The sequence below is a fragment of the Salvelinus namaycush genome, chromosome 28 (genome assembly GCF_016432855.1).
Source record: "Salvelinus namaycush isolate Seneca chromosome 28, SaNama_1.0, whole genome shotgun sequence".
Classification (NCBI taxonomy): domain Eukaryota; kingdom Metazoa; phylum Chordata; class Actinopteri; order Salmoniformes; family Salmonidae; genus Salvelinus; species Salvelinus namaycush.
In genome coordinates this window covers 4,189,885-4,212,272 of record NC_052334.1, presented here as the reverse complement: position 1 = coordinate 4,212,272, position 22,388 = coordinate 4,189,885, and the positions used below count along the sequence as shown (strand labels likewise).

Below are 22,388 nucleotides of genomic sequence, written 5' to 3'. Positions count from 1 at the left end.
AGGTGGGCCCGTATTCACAACACAGGTAAAGAGGTGGGCCCGTATTGGCTGTGTAGATAAATGTTTGCATTTTTAAAGCTAAGTCCCTGAAATTATTTATATTTTTTAACCTGCCTTTTCTCCCCAATTTCATGATATCCAATTACAAATCTTGTCTCGTCGCTGCAACAGGCTCGGTTAGAGGCGAAGGTTGACCGGCCAAACCGCGCTTCTTAACACCCGCCCGCTGAACCCGGAAGCCAGCCACACTAATGTGTCGGAGAGAAACACTGTTCAACTGACGAACGAAGTAAGCCTGCAGGCGGCCGACCCACCACAAGGAGTCGCTAAAGAGCAATGAGCCAATCCCCCCCCACCAAACTCCCCCCCTAACCCGGACGACGGTGGGCCAATTGTGCAAAGCCCTATACAACTCCCGGTCACGGCTGGTTGTGACACAGCCTGGGATCGAACCCGGGTCTGTAGTGCCTTAGACCGCTGCACCACTCGGGAGGCCCAAGTCCCTGCAATTCTCTGCATTATACCATGGCTACTGCTGTGTTATTTTGATCAGACATAACACAAATCTATCATGCTAAATAAAATACTCCCTTACTGTGAGAGAGAGAGAGAGAGAGAGAGAGAGAGAGAGAGAGAGAGAGAGAGAGAGAGAGAGAGAGAGAGAGAGAGAGAGAGAGAGAGAGAGAGAGAGAGGCGGCAGCCCAGTCTACGGAGGTGAGGACAGGACATCCTCCTCTGGACTTTAAGACAGACATGCAGACAGGGATTTGTCTGTAGCAAGAGGCTGTGACCCAAAACGGAATCCTAATCCTTACCTTGGACCAGAGCCCTGGTCAAAAAGTAGTGCCCTATAAAGGGAATAGGGTGCCTCTTGGGCCAGACCTGAGGACTGTCTGTCGCAACAGACATGTCTACACAGAGCCAAATCGACCAACCACTGATACTTCTCATATAGCCCACAGACCAGAGCACATGACCACAGCAAAAAGGAGGCAAGTGGCACTGGCCTGGCGACATAACCAACCACAAGCAATATTAGTGTTCCTTAGCAGCAATAATACAAACCATTTAAATGAAAGTATCGTTCACAGAGCTGTGAGAGAAATGTAAAGCTGTGTGTGCCGTGCACCATCAGAATTAGCTAGCTAGGGAAACAAACACGTTTTAAAATAGCTCTCTCTCTCTCTCTGAGAATCACCTGGCTTGGCGAAGCTCAATTTAACTCCAGCTTTAAATCCTTTCAGCGGTACTGTACTTCTCTAGTCTCTGCTGCTACTAGACGGACCAGTCTCTCTCCTCCTGTACTTCTCTAGTCTCTGCTGCTACTAGACGGACCAGTCTCTCTCCTCCTGTACTTCTCTAGTCTCTGCTGCTACTAGACGGACCAGTCTCTCTCCTCCTGTACTTCTCTAGTCTCTGCTGCTACTAGACGGACCAGTCTCTCTCCTCCTGTACTTCTCTAGTCTCTGCTGCTACTAGACGGACCAGTCTCTCTCCTCCTGTACTTCTCTAGTCTCTGCTGCTACTAGACGGACCAGTCTCTCTCCTCCTGTACTTCTCTAGTCTCTGCTGCTACTAGACGGACCAGTCTCTCTCCTCCTGTACTTCTCTAGTCTCTGCTGCTACTAGACGGACCAGTCTCTCTCCTCCTGTACTTCTCTAGTCTCTGCTGCTACTAGACGGACCAGTCTCTCTCCTCCTGTACTTCTCTAGTCTCTGCTGCTACTAGACGGACCAGTCTCTCTCCTCCTGTACTTCTCTAGTCTCTGCTGCTACTAGACGGACCAGTCTCTCTCCTCCTGTACTTCTCTAGTCTCTGCTGCTACTAGACGGACCAGTCTCTCTCCTCCTGTACTTCTCTAGTCTCTGCTGCTACTAGGCAGACCAGTCTCTTCCTCCTGTACTTCTCTAGTCTCTCTGCTACTAGACAGACCAGTCTCTTTCCTCCTGTACTTCCCTAGTCTCTCTGCTGCTACTAGACAGACCAGTCTCTTCCTCCTGTACCTCTCTAGTCTCTCTGCTACTAGACAAACCAGTCTCTTCCTCCTGTACTTCTCTAGTCTCTGCTGCTACTAGGCAGACCAGTCTCTTCCTCCTGTACTTCCCTAGTCTCTCTGCTACTAGGCAGACCAGTCTCTTCCTCCTGTACGTCTCTAGTCTCTCTGCTACTAGACAGACCAGTCTCTTCATCCTGTACCTCTCTAGTCTCTCTGCTACTAGACAGACCAGTCTCTTCCTCCTGTACCTCTCTAGTCTCTCTGCTACTAGACAAACCAGTCTCTTCCTCCTGTACTTCCCTAGTCTCTCTGCTACTAGACAGACCAGTCTCTTCCTCCTGTACTTCCCTAGTCTCTCTGCTACTAGACAGACCAGTCTCTTCCTCCTGTACTTCTCTAGTCTCTCTGCTACTAGATAGACCAGTCTCTTCCTCCTGTACTTCTCTAGTCTCTCTGCTACTAGACAGACCAGTCTCTCTCCTCCTGTACTTCCCTAGTCTCTGATGCTACTAGACAGACCAGTCTCTCTCCTCCTGTACTTCCCTAGTCTCTGATGCTACTAGACAGACCAGTCTCTTCCTCCGGTACTTCCCTAGTCTCTCTGCTACTAGACGGACCAGTCTCTTCCTCCGGTACTTCTCTAGTCTCTCTGCTGCTACTAGACAGACCAGTCTCTCTCCTCCTGTACTTCCCTAGTCTCTGATGCTACTAGACAGACCAGTCTCTTCCTCCGGTACTTCCCTAGTCTCTCTGCTACTAGACGGACCAGTCTCTTCCTCCGGTACTTCTCTAGTCTCTCTGCTGCTACTAGACAGACCAGTCTCTCTCCTCCTGTACTTCCCTAGTCTCTGATGCTACTAGACAGACCAGTCTCTTCCTCCGGTACTTCCCTAGTCTCTCTGCTACTAGACGGACCAGTCTCTTCCTCCGGTACTTCTCTAGTCTCTCTGCTGCTACTAGACAGACCAGTCTCTTTCCTCCTGTACTTCTCTAGTCTCTCTGCTACTAGACGGACCAGTCTCTTCCTCCGGTACTTCTCTAGTCTCTCTGCTACTAGACGGACCAGTCTCTTCCTCCGGTACTTCTCTAGTCTCTCTGCTACTAGACGGACCAGTCTCTTCCTCCGGTACTTCTCTAGTCTCTCTGCTACTAGACGGACCAGTCTCTTCCTCCGGTACTTCTCTAGTCTCTCTGCTGCTACTAGACGGACCAGTCTCTTTCCTCCTGTACTTCCCTAGTCTCTCTGCTACTAGGCAGACCAGTCTCTTTCCTCCTGTACTTCTCTAGTCTCTCTGCTACTTGACAGACCAGTCTCTTCCTCCTGTACTTCTCTAGTCTCTCTGCTACTTGACAGACCAGTCTCTTCCTCCGGCACTTCCCCAGTCTCTCTGCTGCTACTAGACAGACCAGTCTCTTCCTACTCCATCCTCAAGACATGAGGCACGTCACGGTTCAGTGTTTTAGTAGCCTGGTCCCAGATCTGTTTGTGCTCTTGCCTACTCCATTGCTGTCCCTATCAAGCCAAAATGTAACATGATAACGGAGTGTCAAAGAGTTGGAACAATGGCACAAACAGACTGGCACTGAGGCTAGAAAACAGTCACCTCGACACATAAGGGAACTGCTAGAATTAGTCTACTACCGTAGCAGTTAAAGAAAGCACTATGGAGGACGCAGATGTCAATACGACAGCCTTCCTGATTGCCCAGGACAGAAAAGGGGCCTAGCTAATAGACATGGTATAAGCCCATTCCTTCCTTGACAACCACTGACTGACTGTAAATGTATTGTTCCTACAGTGCAGAGATGAGCTGTTGACCTCTCTGCCATCTTAGATATGCAGCAAATAAGAGCCCAGGGACACAGATTTATTTTTATTTTTTAAATGTGGGACAATTTTCAGTATGCATTATTGAGATGTGCATAAAAGTATAACAAGGACTGAGTCCCAAATGCTACTCCTATGGACCCTGGTCAAACGTAATGCACTATATAGGGAATAGGGTGTCATTTGAGATACAGCCACAGACGTGGTGAGAATTGTTTATATTAAAAAATTATCATTTGGCAAGTCAATTAAGAACAAATTATTATTTACAATAACGGTCTATCAAGAGGCAAAAGGACTCCTGCGCGGACGGGGGCTGGGATTAAAAATACACCAAGACAAGAGAGACAACACTACATAAAGAGAGACCTAAGACAACATGGTAAAAACATAGTTAGGCACAGACAAAAGCACGAAGGGCAAAAAAAAAAGATAGACAACAATACATCACGCGAAGCAAGTGTCAGTAAGAGTGTTCATAAATGAGTCTTTCAACGTAGACGGTGCAGTTTGAGTGTTTTTTTTTGCAGCTCGTTCCGGTCGCTAGCTGCAGCGAAGTGAAAAGACGAGAATAAAAAGAGCGATCCACAATGTTCTCATGTTGCTGGGCCCCTCAAAGCCAGGCCACTTCCCTCAGAATGAACACTTCCCTCAGAGATGAAGACACCCGATGAATAGAGTGCCATTTGGGACAAAACTTTAACCTCTTGAAGCTAGGGGGCAGAATTTTGATGTTTGGAAAAATAACGTTCCCATTGTAAGCTGCCTATTTCTCAGGTCCAGATGCTAGAATTACACGTGGTCTGCGGTTGCGAGGCCGGTTGGAGGTACTGCCAAATTCTCTAAAATGATGTTGGAGGCGGCTTAAGGTAGAGAAATGAACATTCAATTCAGTCAGCATGCCAATTGCAGGCTCCCTCAAAACTTGAGACATTTGTGGCATTGTGTTATATGACAACACTGCACATTTTAGAGTGGCCTTTTATTGTCCCCCAGCACAAGGTGCTCCTGTGTAATGATCATGCTGTTTAAAATCAGCTTCTTGATAATCCATCCACCTGACAGGTGTGGCATATCTTGGCAAAGGAGAAATGCTCACTACCAGGAAGTAAACAAATATTTGCTAAATATTGGAGAGAAATAAGCTTCTTGTGCATATGAACATTTCTGGGATCTTTTAATTCAGCTCATGAAACATGGGACCAACACTATACATGTTGCGTTTATATTTTTGTTCAGTATAAATATATATGTATATGATGGGATGTATAGACTTTATGGACAGAATATGGAGAGAATATACAGTACAAAGTGTATTCAGAAAGTATTCAGACCCCTTGACTTTTTCCACATTTTGTTAAGTTACAGCCTTATTCTAAAATGGATTAAATCAAATTTACATGATCGATTTACAGACAATACCCCATAACGACAAAAGCGAAAAATGTTTTTTTTGCACATTTATAAAAAATAAAAACGAATACCTAATTTACATATTCAGACCCAGACTCGAAATTGAGCTCAGGTGCATCCTGTTGCCATTTATCAACCTTGAGATGTTTCTACAACTTGATTGGAGTCCACCTGTGGTAAAATCAATTGATTGGATATGATTTGGAAAGGCACACACCTGTCTATATAAGGTCCCCCAGTTGACAGTGCATGTCAGAGCAAAAACCAAGCCATGAGGTCAAAGGAATTGTCTGTAGAGCTCCGAGACAGGACTGTGTCGAGTCACAGATCTGGGGAAGGGCACCAAAAAATGTGTGCAGCACTGAAGGTCCACAAGAAAACAGTGGCCTCCATCATTCCTTAATGGAAGAAGTTTGGAACCACCAAGACTCTTCCTCGAGTTGGCCGCATGGCCAAACTGGGGGGGGGGGGGGGGATCTGAGCAATGGCCAAACTGGGGGGGGAAAGGGCCTTGGTCATTCTGACAGAGCTCCAGAGTTCCCCTGCGGAGATGGGAGAACCTTCCAGAAGGACAACCATCTCTGCAGCATGCCACCAATTAGATCTTTATGGTAGAGTAGCCAGAGAACCACTTGTCAGTAAAAGGCACATGACAGCCCGCTTGGAGTTTGTTGAAAGGCACCTAGACTCTCAAGACCATGAGAAAATCTCTGGTCTGATGAAACCAAGATGTAGCTCTTTATCCTGAATGCCAAACTTCACGTCTGGATGAAACTTGGCACCGCATGGTGGTGGAAGCTTCATGCTGTGGGAATATTTTTCAGCAGCAGGGACTGGGAGACTAATCAGGATCAAGGGGAAAGACGAACGGAGCAAAGTACATAGAGATTCTTGATGAAAACCTGCTCAAGACCTCAGACTGGGGTGAAGGTTCACCTTCTAACAGGACAACGACCCTAAGGACACAGCCTAGACAACGCAGGACTGGCTTCGGGACAAGTCTCTGAATGTCCCTGAGCCCTGATTTGAACATCTCTGGAGAGACCTAAAATAGCTGTGCAGCGACGCTCCCCATCCAACCTAACAGAGCTTGAGAGGATCTGCAGAGAAGAATGGGAGAAACTCCCCAAATACAGGTGTGCCAAGCTTGTAGCGTCATACCCAAGAAGACTCACTTCTGTAATCGCTGCCAAAGGCGCTCTAGCAAAGTACTGAATAAAGGGTCTGAATACATACAGTACCAGTCAAACGTGTGGACACACCTACACATTCAAGGGTTTTTCTTTATTTTTACTGTTTTCTACATTGTAGAATAATAGTGAAGACATCAAAACCATGAAATAACACATGGAATCATGTATTAACCAAAAAAAAAGTGTTAAAAAAATCAAAATATATTTTAGATTCTTCAAAGTAGCCACCCTTTGCCTTGATGACAGCTTTGCACACTGGTTGGCATTCTCTCAACCAGCTTCATGAGGCAGTCAGCTGGAATGCATTTCAGTTAACAGGTGTGCATTGTTAAAAGTTAATTAGTGGAATTTAGTTCCCTGGAATGAGTAGGTGTGTTCAAACTTTTGACTGGTACTGTATGTAAATGTGATTTCAGTTTAATACATTAGCGGGAGTTGAGTAAACGCAGTTGCACCTGCTCCACTTTGTCTGTCTGGGTGGACCATTTCAGATTGCCAGTGATGTGTACGCCAAGGAACTTGAAGCATTTCACCTTCTCTACTGCATCCATCGATGTTGGCGTGCCCCCTTGTGCAGTCTCCTGAAGTCCACGATCAGTTCCTGCGTTTTATTGGCGTTGAGGATATTTTCCTGGCACCACTCTGCCAGCTCCCTCACCTCCTCCCTGTAGGCTGTCTTGTTGTCGTTGGTAAATCAGGCCTAGCACTGTTGTGTCGTGTACAAACTTAATGATCGAGTTGGAGACATGCGTGTGTTAATGATCGAGTTGGAGACATGCGTGTGTTAATGATCGAGTTGGAGACAGTCCCCTGTGTTGTTGCCTACCGTCACCATCTGGGGACGTCCTGTCAGGAAGTCCTAGAGCCAGTTGCACAGGGCGGGGTTCAGACCCAGGGCCCCGAACTTAGTGATGAGCTTGGAGGGTACTATGGTGTTGAATGCTGAGCTGTAGACAATGAACAGTGTTCTTACATAGGTGTTCCTCTTGTCCAGGTGGGATAGGGCAGTGCGATGGCGATTGAGTCATCCGTGGATCTATTGAGGCAGGATGCAAATTGTCAGGGACAGATTTAGACCTGGCACTACAGGTGGGTGCAATTAATTATCAGGTAGAACAGAAAACCAGCAGGCTCTGGACCTCGAAGGGTAAGAGTTGAATACCCCTTGTCTAGGGTGTCGGGTAAGGTGGAGGTAACATGATCCTTGACTAGTCTCTCAAAGCACTTCGTGATGACGGAAGTGAGTGCTACGGGGCGGTAGTCATTTAGTTCAGTTACCTTTGCTTTCTTGGGAACAGGAACAGGGGTGGACATCTTGAAGCAAGTGAGGACAACAGACTGGGATAGGGGGACACTGAATATGTCCATTAACATTCCAGCCAGCTGGTCTGCACATGCTCTTAAGACGCGGCTAGGGCTGCCGGCTTGCGAAGGTCAACCGCTTTAATGGTCTTCTTACTTACGTTGGCCACGGCCTTGTGAGTGGCGGTGGCCCGCTGCTGCTGCTCCAAATCAAATTGTATTTGTCACATGATAAATACAACCTTACCGTGAAATGCTTACTTACAAGCACTTCACCAACAATGCAGTTAAGAAAATATTTACTAAATCATATTATATATATATATATAGAGAGAGATTTTTTTAAAACAACAGTAATGGCCCTGCTACACTACAGCCACCGGGGCTTCTGACGTTGCCGGCAGACATCAGGTGTTGAGGGAATGCGTCCTTTGAAATCAAGTCCAACGGTAGCATCCAAGCTCAAAAATCGCAGAGGTAAAATGTCAAAGTAGATTTGTTGCATATCCACTGGTTATTGTACAAAGATTTATCAAGTCAAACAGTGTTTGGGGCAGCAGCGTAGCCTAGTGGATAGAGCGTTGGACTTGTAACCGAAAGGTTGCAAGATCGAATCCCCTGAGCAGACAAGGTAAAAATCTGTCGTTCTGCCCCTAAACAAGGCAGTTAACCCACTGTTCCTAGGCCGTCATTGAAAATAAGAATTTGTTCTTAACTGACTTGCCTAGTTAAATAAAAGATTTTAAAAAGTCAAGAAGCTACTAGCTAGCACAAACTCTAGCGAGCTACATTGACTATGTTCACAATGTAAACAAAAACAACATGAGTAATTAGAGGATCATTTAGTACTAGCAACAGTTTAAGAGTACTTGAGAAAAACTGTCCCAAAGCTATTGTACTTCCGCATAATAGATGACCACGGTCCGGTCCTCCTCCGCATAACAGATGACCACGGTCCTCCTCCGCATAACAGATGACCCCGGTCCTCCTCTCCTCCGCATAACAGTTGACCACGGTCCAGTCCTCCTCTCCTCCGCATAACAGATGACCCCGGTCCTCCTCTCCTCCGCATAACAGATGACCACGGTCCGGTCCTCCTCTCCTCCGCATAACAGATGACCCCGGTCCTCCTCTCCTCCGCATAACAGTTGACCACGGTCCGGTCCTCCTCCTCATAACAGTTGACCACGGTCCTCCTCCTCCTCATAACACATGACCACGGTCCGGTCCTCCTCCTCCTCCTCATAACAGATGACCACGGTCCGGTCCTCCTCCGCATAACAGATGACCACGGTCCGGTCCTCCTCCTCATAACACATGACCACGGTCCTCCTCCTCCTCATAACACATGACCACGGTCCGGTCCTCCTCCTCCTCCTCATAACAGATGACCACGGTCCGGTCCTCCTCCTCATAACAGATGACCACGGTCCGGTCCTCCTCCGCATAACAGATGACCACGGTCCGGTCCTCCTACGCATAACAGATGACCACGGTCCGGTCCTCCTCCTCATAACACATGACCACGGTCCGGTCCTCCTCCTCCTCCTCATAACGGATGACCACGGTCCGGTCCTCCTCCTCATAACAGATGACCACGGTCCGGTCCTCCTCCTCATAACACATGACCACGGTCCGGTCCTCCTCCTCATAACACATGACCACGGTCCGGTCCTCCTCCTCCTCCTCATAACAGATGACCACGGTCCGGTCCTCCTCCTCATAACAGATGACCACGGTCCGGTCCTCCTCCGCATAACAGATGACCACGGTCCGGTCCTCCTACGCATAACAGATGACCACGGTCCGGTCCTCCTCCTCATAACACATGACCACGGTCCGGTCCTCCTCCTCCTCCTCATAACGGATGACCACGGTCCGGTCCTCCTCCTCATAACGGATGACCACGGTCCGGTCCTCCTCCTCATAACGGATGACCACGGTCCGGTCCTCCTCCTCATAACGGATGACCACGGTCCGGTCCTCCTCCTCATAACGGATGACCACGGTCCGGTCCTCCTCCTCATAACGGATGACCACGGTCCGGTCCTCCTCCTCATAACGGATGACCACGGTCCGGTCCTCCTCCTCCTCATAACACATGACCACGGTCCGGTCCTCCTCCTCCTCATAACACATGACCACGGTCCGGTCCTCCTCCTCCTCCTCCTAACACATGACCACGGTCCGGTCCTCCTCCTCCTCCTCCTAACACATGACCACGGTCCGGTCCTCCTCCTCCTCCTCCTAACACATGACCACGGTCCGGTCCTCCTCCTCCTAACACATGACCACGGTCCGGTCCTCCTCCTCCTCCTCCTAACACATGACCACGGTCCGGTCCTCCTCCTCCTAACACATGACCACGGTCCGGTCCTCCTCCTCATAACACATGACCACGGTCCGGTCCTCCTCCTCATAACACATGACCACGGTCCGGTCCTCCTCCTAACACATGACCACGGTCCGGTCCTCCTCCTAACACATGACCACGGTCCGGTCCTCCTCCTCCTCCTCATAACACATGACCACGGTCCGGTCCTCCTCCTCCTCATAACAGATGACCACGGTCCGGTCCTCCTCATAACAGATGACCACGGTCCGGTCCTCCTCATAACAGATGACCACGGTCCGGTCCTCCTCATAACAGATGACCACGGTCCGGTCCTCCTCCTCCTCATAACAGATGACCACGGTCCGGTCCTCCTCCTCATAACACATGACCACGGTCCGGTCCTCCTCATAACAGATGACCACGGTCCGGTCCTCCTCCTCCTAACACATGACCACGGTCTGGTCCTCCTCCTCCTCATAACAGATGACCACGGTCCGGTCCTCCTCCTCCTCCTCCTCATAACACATGACCACGGTCCGGTCCTCCTCCTAACACATGACCACGGTCCTCCTCCTCCTCCTCCTAACACATGACCACGGTCCTCCTCCTCATAACACATGACCACGGTCCGGTCCTCCTCCTAACACATGACCACGGTCCGGTCCTCCTCCTCCTCATAACAGATGACCACGGTCCGGTCCTCCTCCTCCTCATAACAGATGACCACGGTCCGGTCCTCCTCCTCCTAACACATGACCACGGTCCGGTCCTCCTCCTCCTAACACATGACCACGGTCCGGTCCTCCTCCTCATAACACATGACCACGGTCCGGTCCTCCTCCTCATAACACATGACCACGGTCCGGTCCTCCTCCTCCTCCTCATAACAGATGACCACGGTCCGGTCCTCCTCCTCCTCCTCCTAACACATGACCACGGTCCGGTCCTCCTCCTCCTCCTCCTAACACATGACCACGGTCCGGTCCTCCTCCTCCTCCTCCTAACACATGACCACGGTCCGGTCCTCCTCCTCCTCCTCCTAACACATGACCACGGTCCGGTCCTCCTCCTCCTCCTCCTAACACATGACCACGGTCCGGTCCTCCTCCTCCTCCTCATAACACATGACCACGGTCCGGTCCTCCTCCTCATAACAGATGACCACGGTCCGGTCCTCCTCCTCATAACAGATGACCACGGTCCGGTCCTCCTCCTCATAACAGATGACCACGGTCCGGTCCTCCTCCTCCTCCTCCGCATAACAGATGACCACGGTCCGGTCCTCCTCTCCTCCGCATAACAGATGACCACGGTCCGGTCCTCCTCCTCCTCATAACAGATGACCACGGTCCGGTCCTCCTCCTCCTAACACATGACCACGGTCCGGTCCTCCTCCTCCTAACACATGACCACGGTCCGGTCCTCCTCCTCATAACACATGACCACGGTCCGGTCCTCCTCCTCATAACACATGACCACGGTCCGGTCCTCCTCCTCCTCCTCATAACAGATGACCACGGTCCGGTCCTCCTCCTCCTCCTCCTAACACATGACCACGGTCCGGTCCTCCTCCTCCTCCTCCTAACACATGACCACGGTCCGGTCCTCCTCCTCCTCCTCCTAACACATGACCACGGTCCGGTCCTCCTCCTCCTCCTCCTAACACATGACCACGGTCCGGTCCTCCTCCTCCTCCTCCTAACACATGACCACGGTCCGGTCCTCCTCCTCCTCCTCATAACACATGACCACGGTCCGGTCCTCCTCCTCATAACAGATGACCACGGTCCGGTCCTCCTCCTCATAACAGATGACCACGGTCCGGTCCTCCTCCTCATAACAGATGACCACGGTCCGGTCCTCCTCCTCCTCCTCCGCATAACAGATGACCACGGTCCGGTCCTCCTCTCCTCCGCATAACAGATGACCACGGTCCGGTCCTCCTCCTCATAACACATGACCACGGTCCGGTCCTCCTCCTCATAACACATGACCACGGTCCGGTCCTCCTCCTCCTCATAACGGATGACCACGGTCTGGTCCTCCTCCTCATAACGGATGACCACTGTCCGGTCCTCCTCTCCTCCGCATAACGAATGACCACGGTCCGGTCCTCCTCTCCTCCGCATAACGGATGACCACGGTCCGGTCCTCCTCTCCTCCGCATAACGGATGACCACGGTCCGGTCCTCCTCTCCTCCGCATAACGGATGACCACGGTCCGGTCCTCCTCCTCATAACACATGACCACGGTCCGGTCCTCCTCCTCATAACGGATGACCACGGTCCGGTCCTCCTCCTCATAACGGATGACCACGGTCCGGTCCTCCTCCTCATAACGGATGACCACGGTCCGGTCCTCCTCCTCATAACGGATGACCACGGTCCGGTCCTCCTCCTCATAACACATGACCACGGTCCGGTCCTCCTCCTCATAACACATGACCACGGTCCGGTCCTCCTCCTCATAACAGATGACCACGGTCCGGTCCTCCTCATAACAGATGACCACGGTCCGGTCCTCCTCCTCCTCATAACAGATGACCACGGTCCGGTCCTCCTCCTCCTCATAACACATGACCACGGTCCGGTCCTCCTCCTCCTCCTCCTAACACATGACCACGGTCCGGTCCTCCTCCTCCTCCTCCTAACACATGACCACGGTCCGGTCCTCCTCCTCATAACACATGACCACGGTCCGGTCCTCCTCCTAACACATGACCACGGTCCTCCTCCTCCTCCTCATAACACATGACCACGGTCCGGTCCTCCTCCTCCTCATAACAGATGACCACGGTCCGGTCCTCCTCATAACAGATGACCACGGTCCGGTCCTCCTCATAACAGATGACCACGGTCCGGTCCTCCTCATAACAGATGACCACGGTCCGGTCCTCCTCCTCCTCATAACAGATGACCACAGTCCGGTCCTCCTCCTCCTCATAACAGATGACCACGGTCCGGTCCTCCTCCTCATAACACATGACCACGGTCCGGTCCTCCTCATAACAGATGACCACGGTCCGGTCCTCCTCCTCCTAACACATGACCACGGTCCGGTCCTCCTCCTCCTCATAACAGATGACCACGGTCCGGTCCTCCTCCTCCTCCTCCTCATAACACATGACCACGGTCCTCCTCCTCCTAACACATGACCACGGTCCTCCTCCTCATAACACATGACCACGGTCCGGTCCTCCTCCTCATAACACATGACCACGGTCCGGTCCTCCTCCTAACACATGACCACGGTCCGGTCCTCCTCCTCCTCATAACAGATGACCACGGTCCGGTCCTCCTCCTCCTCCTCATAACACATGACCACGGTCCGGTCCTCCTCCTCCTAACACATGACCACGGTCCGGTCCTCCTCCTCCTCCTAACACATGACCACGGTCCGGTCCTCCTCCTCCTCCTCCTCCTAACACATGACCACGGTCCGGTCCTCCTCCTCCTCCTCCTCCTAACACATGACCACGGTCCGGTCCTCCTCCTCCTCCTCCTCCTAACACATGACCACGGTCCGGTCCTCCTCCTCCTCCTAACACATGACCACGGTCCGGTCCTCCTCCTCCTCCTAACACATGACCACGGTCCGGTCCTCCTCCTCCTCCTAACACATGACCACGGTCCGGTCCTCCTCCTCCTCCTCCTCCTCCTAACACATGACCACGGTCCGGTCCTCCTCCTCCTCCTCCTCCTCCTAACACATGACCACGGTCCGGTCCTCCTCCTCCTCCTCCTAACACATGACCACGGTCCGGTCCTCCTCCTCCTCCTCCTCCTAACACATGACCATGGTCCGGTCCTCCTCCTCCTCCTCATAACACATGACCACGGTCCGGTCCTCCTCCTCCTCCTCATAACACATGACCACGGTCCGGTCCTCCTCCTCCTCCTCATAACACATGACCACGGTCCGGTCCTCCTCCTCATAACAGATGACCACGGTCCGGTCCTCCTCCTCATAACAGATGACCACGGTCCGGTCCTCCTCCTCCTCCTCCTCCTCCTAACACATGACCACGGTCCGGTCCTCCTCCTCCTCCTCCTCCTAACACATGACCACGGTCCGGTCCTCCTCCTCCTCCTCATAACACATGACCACGGTCCGGTCCTCCTCCTCCTCCTCATAACACATGACCACGGTCCGGTCCTCCTCCTCCTCCTCATAACACATGACCACGGTCCGGTCCTCCTCCTCATAACACATGACCACGGTCCGGTCCTCCTCCTCATAACAGATGACCCCGGTCCGGTCCTCCTCCTCATAACAGATGACCCCGGTCCGGTCCTCCTCCTCATAACACATGACCCCGGTCCGGTCCTCCTCCTCATAACACATGACCCCGGTCCGGTCCTCCTCCTCATAACACATGACCACGGTCCGGTCCTCCTCCTCCTCCTCCGCATAACAGATGACCACGGTCCGGTCCTCCTCTCCTCCGCATAACGGATGACCACGGTCCGGTCCTCCTCTCCTCCGCATAACGGATGACCACGGTCCGGTCCTCCTCTCCTCCGCATAACGGATGACCACGGTCCGGTCCTCCTCTCCTCCGCATAACGGATGACCACGGTCCGGTCCTCCTCATAACGGATGACCACGGTCCGCTCCTCCTCATAACAGATGACCACGGTCCGCTCCTCCTCATAACAGATGCCCACGGTCCGCTCCTCCTCCTCATAACGGATGACCACAGTCCGGTAAGGTACTTCTCTCCCAGGGCTACGGGGCTAGACACACCCGGGGCTAGACAAGCAATAAAAATGTAAAAGCCGAATTCCCGAAGCTGTTAACTTCTTATGGCTGCAAGGGGCAGTATTGAGTAGCCAGTTAAATCGTGCCCATTTCAAACGGCCTCGTACTCAATTCTTGCTCGTACAATATGCATATTATTATTACTATTGGATAGAAAACACTCTCTAGTTTCTAAAACCGTTTGAATTATTTCTCTGAGTGAAACAGAACTCATTCTGCAGCACTTTTCCTGACCAGGAAGTGGAACGTCTGAAATCGATGCTCTGTTCTTCTTCATGCCTATACATGGGCACAAGACCTATTAGTATACATACACGTCATACACCTTCCTCTGGTTGTCAAGAGGCTGTGAGAGAAGAAATGAGGTGATTATCTCGATCTGAGTTGGAACACATCATCTTGGAATCTCGTGTCCACCATTTTCGGTACTCTGAATAGCGCGAGCTGGACAGTGTGATTGCCTTTTGTTTAGCTTCCGTTATAGGCGACTACAATCTCCGGCTTTGATTTTATTTGATACATGTCACCATATCATCGTAAAGTATGTTTTTCAATATGGTTTCATCAGATTATTGAAATTTTTTCGGGAGTTTTGCTGTGTTCCGTTCTCTTCCGTTTGTTGACATGGAGAGTGTCGTGGCACCCGGCTAGCGCGCTTGCTAAATGAAGAGGGAAAGTGTCCGTTCTGAATCCAAACAACGACTGTTCTGGACAAAGGACACCTTGTCCAACATTCTGATGAAAGATCAGCAAAAGTAAGACCCATTTTATGATGTTATTTCATATATCTGCCGTAGTCGCCGGCGCCCAAGTGTTTCTGGCTATTGTGCTAAGCTAATATAACGCTACATTTTGTTTTCGCTGTAAAACACTTGATAAATCGGAAATATTGTCTGGAATCACAAGATGCCTGTCTTTCAATTGCTGTACACTATGTATTTTTCAGAAATGTTTTATGATGAGTATTTAGTTATTTGGCGTTGGTGTCTGTAATTTTTCTGTCTGCTTTCGGTGCAATTTCTGACTGTAGCTGCAATGTAAACTATGATTTATACCTGAAATATGCACATTTTTCTAACAAAACATATGCTATACAATAAATATGTTATCAGACTGTCATCTGATGAATTTGTTTCTTGGTTAGTGGCTATTTATATCTTTATTTGGTCGAATTTGTGATAGCTACTGATGGAGTAAATAACTGGTGGAGTAATGAAAAATGGTGTCTTTTGCTAATGTGGTTAGCTAATAGATTTACATATTGTGTCTTCCCTGTAAAACATTTTAAAAATCGGACATGTTGGCTTGATTCACAAGATGTGTACCTTTCATCTGGTGTCTTGGACTTGTTAATGTGTGAAAGTTAAATATTTTAAAAAAATATCTTTTGAATTTCGCGCCCTGCACTTGAGCTGGCTGTTGTCATAAGTGTACCGACGTCGGGCTTGCACGCCAAACAGGTTAAGTATATGATTTACTGCACGTGTGCCGCACACAGCCCTAGTTTAAGTGGAATATCATCTTTGGGCAGCGAGCAGCTCTCAACTGGTTGTTGCATGGAGCAGCTTACAGAAAAAATGACATCGACAGCAGGTATGGCAGGAAAGACATTTCAACTGATGATATCTACCAGTAAATGCAAACTAAGGCAACAATGGGTACGCAAACCAGGTATTTAAAAAGAAATGCGCAATTCAGTCATCATACGCCATTTGAATAAACATTTACACAAAAACCTTCCCAATTAAATATTCACCGCAAAGTAGACCTACCTGGTAGAATGACAACATGATGATTTTTATCAAAAGGGCTTGGCATTCGTGTTGCCAACTCTGCCATCACATGTAGGCTACACTGTATACGCCAGAAACAACGCTATCCAAACACTCTTGCTAGTTGCACAATTTAATTTAAAAAAAAGGGCAACTACACCCTCTCCAAATTTCAGTTGGCACTAGCCCGGTGTGCGACTTGCAAATTTACCTGACTATCAAGCCCTGCTATGGTTGCTTCTTAACACACCCTATTCCCGACATAGTGCATTACTTGGGCCCTGGTCAAAAGTAGTGCACTATGTAGGGAATAGGGTTCCATTTGGGAAGCATTCTATCTATGGATCTCTGCTGGTGAAAGATCGAAAAAAAAAAAAAAAAAGGGGATCAGAATCAAGGAGAGAATTGTTCCCTTGGCTTACTATGGAGTTGAACCACTAAGCGCGAGTTAACATGTATTTAACATGTTATAAAGATGCAAAAAAAAAGCCCCACAAAACACAGCCCACAACACACATCCTTCATTTCCATTCAACCATTAAAAGGTTAGTCTCAAACAAACTCTCGAAGAGAGAGAGACCTGTCATCAACATTAGTATGAGGATAGGGAAACACCTTGCTTGGTCCCACACCTGTTTGTGCTGTCTAGCCAACTCCTATGGTCACTGTCACACCAATGAAGAAGACAGCACTAACAGATGTGGGGCCAGGCTTGGAGGAGCCACCCTGTAGGGTCCCTTCTTTACATCAATGACATTCGGGTTAAGTTAATCAGCTGGTGTTTATCTGGGTGGCAGACTGGCGGCACAACAGGTCCTCTTGGTGGTAATCCCACTAATCTGGGTCACAGTGAAACGCCCAGTCCAAGACCCATGGAGACACCAAACATTTATTGTCCTCCCATCTTACAAAACGACATAAATCCATGGCTTCTTCAGACCAGTTGTACAACAGGCTTAAATCACTTCCAACACATCAGGGCTTAAATGGGTTTTAAAAACAGAGAATTCTTGATGATGAATTTATGTCAAAATGGCTGCTCACCTACACTCAAGTCTTATGAAAACATTGTTCTCCCTTCAATCTGGGTTGCAACATTACATGCTAACGTCCTCTTTAGTTACTCTTTAATGAGTGAGTATGTTTCATTCATAAATAGAAAGAGGAATTGTAGGTAGAGCCAACTCACCTGGCTCCAGTTTAATAATCTTCACAGCAGCAAGCTCTCCCGTTTGGATGTTTCGAGCCTGAAAGAGAGAATAAAACATTTTAGAACACTGCTTGGGGATTGGGGAACCAGTCATTGTTGGGGATTGGGGAGCCAGTCACTATCCTGGTATTGCAAGCACCGTGCTCTACCATCGGAGCCACAGAGCTCTACCAACAGAGCACCGTGCTCTACCAACAGAGCCACAGAGCACCGTGCTCTACCAACAGAGCCACAGAGCACCGTGCTCTACCAACAGAGCACCGTGCTCTACCAACAGAGCCACAGAGCACCGTGCTCTACCAACAGAGCCACAGAGCACCGTGCTCTACCAACAGAGCCACAGAGCACCGTGCTCTACCAACTGAGCCACAGAGCACCGTGCTCTACCAACTGAGCCACAGAGCACCGTGCTCTACCAACTGAGCCACAGAGCACCGTGCTCTACCAACTGAGCTACAGAGCACCGTGCTCTACCAACTGAGCTACAGAGAACCGTGCTCTACCAACTGAGCTACAGAGGACCGTGCTCTACCAACTGAGCTACAGAGCACCGTGCTCTACCAACTGAGCTTCAGAGCACCGTGCTCTACCAACTGAGCTACAGAGCACCGTGCTCTACCAACTGAGCTACAGAGCACCGTGCTCTACCAACTGAGCTACAGAGGACCGTGCTCTACCAACTGAGCTACAGAGCACCGTGCTCTACCAACTGAGCTTCAGAGCACCGTGCTCTACCAACTGAGCTACAGAGGACCGTGCTCTACCAACTGAGCCATGTCCTGTCCAGTGACCGCCACACACCGCGCCATGGTCCTGTCTGCCACACACTTCACTGCCACACAATGAATAAATCTCCCTCTAAAGTTTGCAAATTACAACAATCAGTATTGTTGGTTTCATCTTCATTACTCAGTCCTTCCAGGATTTTGCAATTGCAAAATATTTAGCAAAATCAACAACTCCACATATTATGCAACATCTGACCAATCACTGCACTATTATTGCATAAACCAGTCAAATCATTGCAACGTTACCACCATAAACTGTCTAATCACCGCACTACAAAAATATGGCTTGCAATTTTATCCAATCACCACACTTTTATTGCATAAAAGTATTCAATCAAACAAAAAAAACTTTCTCTCGTCAGTGCATTTATGTCAAATTTGAAAAAATCATCACAATTCGCCGTGCAAAATAAATAAAAATCAAGCGTTTTGGCCCGCAACTACCGGTTTTTAAAACACTAAAATCCTGGATGGACAGATTACTAAATACCATTTATAGTCTCAGGACAACAGACAGAGATAATGTAGATGAAAGTCTAGAGCAGACCAATGTTACTAGCCCGGCTCCAAAATTTGTACTATTAGAAAACACAAAAATGTCACTATCTGGCAGGCTAGATGAGCACATTTTCTACTAGCCTGGTCTGAAAAGTACTAGCCTGGTCTGAAAAGTACTAGCCTGGTCTGAAAAGTACTAGCCTCGGGCTAGCGAGCTATTCTTACATTTCCATCCCTGGATGAAACATTATAAAACTGTTACTAAAAAGAGAGAGAGACAAGAGCTAATAAAACAACCAATTAAACTCGAGCTCCATGAGCTTACTTTCCTCGTTGATACCTCACTCGGGTTTGAGACGATTTGTAAAAACCTTTCTCTGCACTGCAGCAGACCAAAAAAAAAAAACATGGTTAGGGGAGGATCTTTCAAAATCTGAAATATTTCCACTGTCAGTACAGCAAAGAACACTCCCATTCTGGGCTCATGTTTAGACAAGGACCTGAACATATTTCACTATGCCACAGTCCTGCTTGTGTCTGGGGTGGGACTGTGTCTGGGACTGTGTCTGGGGCGGGGACTGCCAGAGATTAGAAATAGAGTGTCATTTAGGACTCAGCCCAGGGATTGCATGTTCATGGCTCTCTGGGAGAATACCAGGCATTGCATTCCACCAGTGGCCTGCCTCGGCTGCCTGTGCCTGTGGTGGGACTGGCCTGCCAAAGATTGCTTTGTGAGGCAAGGGTTCGACAGACTGGCTGCTTCGACTGGATCAAATTGGTAGCCTAGTCATCCATAGCAAATGGATAAAAAAATATATATATATATTAAAAACGTGAACACAACTGTCTTTGTGATCCTGATTTGAACCTCGGGAACAGACGGGGGAAGTGTCTACTTTGTTATTCTCCAATCAAATCACATTTTATTGGTCACACACATATTTAGCAGATGTTATTGCGGGTGTAGTGAAATCCAATCCATTCAAAATGTGTTGTTGCTTTATGTGAACACACACACACACAGGGACTGAGACATGCCCCAGAACTCTGCCAGGACAATGGGGAAATTGAAGCTGGATCGTTTGTAGCTCTCCCCTTTCCCCTACCAATCCATCTTACTTTCACCACATGTTACATCAGAGACTAAGAGAGGTAGGCTGTAACAGTGCGATGCTTTATCACATGGTTACTACAGGGGTTACAGATGAAGTCCACAGTGGGGGGAAACTAAACACAACCTCATGAAAAATGAGAGGAGTTAAGTTTCTTTTGACAGTGAGTGCAGTGCGTTCAAATATGTGAAGATAGTCTGCTATTCAGAGAGCCAATGTAGAGGCAGGTAACGCCTTCAACTGACCAGTCAGAAAGCCAATCGGATTCCTCCACCACAGTTAAAGCAGGGTACTGTTTCATCAGATTCCTCCTTCACAGTTAAAAGCAGGGTACTGTTTCATCAGATTCCTCCTTCACAGTTAAAAGCAGGGTCCTGTTTCATCAGATTCCTCCTTCACAGTAAAAGCAGGCTACCGTTTCATCGCTATCATTGAATGATTCTACAGAACAACTTGGCAATGTTCTAACAACTTTATCAGAACACATGAAAAACCTTCAGTAAAAAAAAGACATTGAATCTCAGTCTGTCTGTGTAGCAAGAAATAAAACAGGCTTAAGACTTCTGGCTACAATGTTGCTGATTAGGGGCAATTCCACGATTACAGAATGATGCCAAGACTCTTGGAAAACGTATGTCAAAAAAAGATTACTTGCAAAGCTGCTACACATGATTCCTTTTCACAAGGTAATTTCAGAAAATGTCCATTATATACAGTGGCCTTCAGAAAGTATTCATACCCCTCGACTTATTCCACATTTTGTTGTGTTACAGTCTGAATTCAAAATGTATTAAATATAAAACAATTCAACCATCTACACACTATAGCCTATAATGACATTTATTTGCACATTTATTAAAAAAGAAATACAGAAACCTCTAATTTACATAAGTATTCACACCCCTGAGTCAATACAACTTGAGGCAATTACAGCTGTGAGTCTTTCTGGGTAAGTCAAAGAGCATTGCACATCTGAATGGTACAATATTTGCATATTATTCATTAAAATTCTTATAGCTCTGTCAAGTTGGTTGTTGATAAATGCTAGAAAGACATTTTCCAAGTCTTGCCATAGATTTTCAAGGAGATTTATGTCAAAAACTGTAACTAGGCCACTCAGAATCATTCAATGTCTTCTTGGTAAGCATCTCCCGTGTAGGTTATTGTCCTGCTGAAAGGTGAATGCATCTCCCAGTGTCTGTTGGAAAGCAAACTGAACCAGGTTTTCCTCCAGGAGTTTGACCCATTGCTTAGCTCTATACCGTTTATTTTTTATCAACAACAAACTCCCTAGTTCTTGCCGATGACAAGCATACCCATAACATGATGCAGCCACCACCATGCTTGTACATATGAAGAGTGGTACTCAGTGTTGTGTTGAATTTTCCCCAAACATAATTGTATTCAGGATATAAAGTTAATTTCTTTGCCACATTTTTTTTGCAGTTTTACTTTAGTGCCTTATCGCAAACATCATGTATGTTTTGGAATATTTTTTATTCTGTACCAGGCTTCATTTTTTCCCACTCATTTAAAGTTTGTATTGTAGCTACAATGTTTTATCCATCCTCAGTTCTCTCCTATTACAGCCATTAAAGTACTTGTTTTAAAGTCACCATTGGCCTCATGGTGAAATCCCTGAGCTATTTCCTTCCTCTCTGGCAACTGAGTTAGGAAGGACGCCTGTATCTTTGTAGTGACTGGGTGTATTGATACACCATCCAAAGTGAAGTAAATAACTTAATGCTCAAAGCAAAATTCAATGTCAGCTTTTTTATTTTTTACCCATCTACCAGTAGGTTCCCTTCTTTGTGAGGCATTAGAAAACCTCCCTGGTCTTTGCGGTTGAATCTTTGTTTGAAATTCAGTGCACCGACCGAGGGACATTACAGATAATTATATGTGGGGTACAGAGATGAGGTAGTCATTCAAAAATCATGTTAAAACACTATTATTGCACAGTGAGTCCATGCAACTTATCACTTGTTACGCAATTACACCAATATATACACTACTGTTCAAAAGTTTGGGGTCACTTAGAAATGTCCTTGTGTTTGAAAGAAAAGCAACATTTTTGGTCCATTAAAAAAACATCAAATTGATCAGAAATACAGTGTAGACATGGTTAATGTTGGAAAGGACTATTGTAGCTGGAAACGGCTGATTTTTAAATGGAAT

At 48.3% G+C, this 22,388-nt stretch overlaps 1 protein-coding gene across 1 annotated transcript in view; it reads right to left on the bottom strand.

The window, feature by feature from the left end:
• LOC120023222 (mitogen-activated protein kinase kinase kinase kinase 5-like) overlaps positions 1 to 22,388 on the bottom strand; it is a 142,963-nt gene that overhangs the window by 115,043 nt on the left and 5,532 nt on the right. The window contains exon 3 of the mRNA XM_038967263.1: positions 17,792 to 17,849. Within this exon, the coding sequence (XP_038823191.1) occupies positions 17,792 to 17,849 (58 nt within the window). The remainder of the gene's footprint in view (positions 1 to 17,791; positions 17,850 to 22,388) is intronic.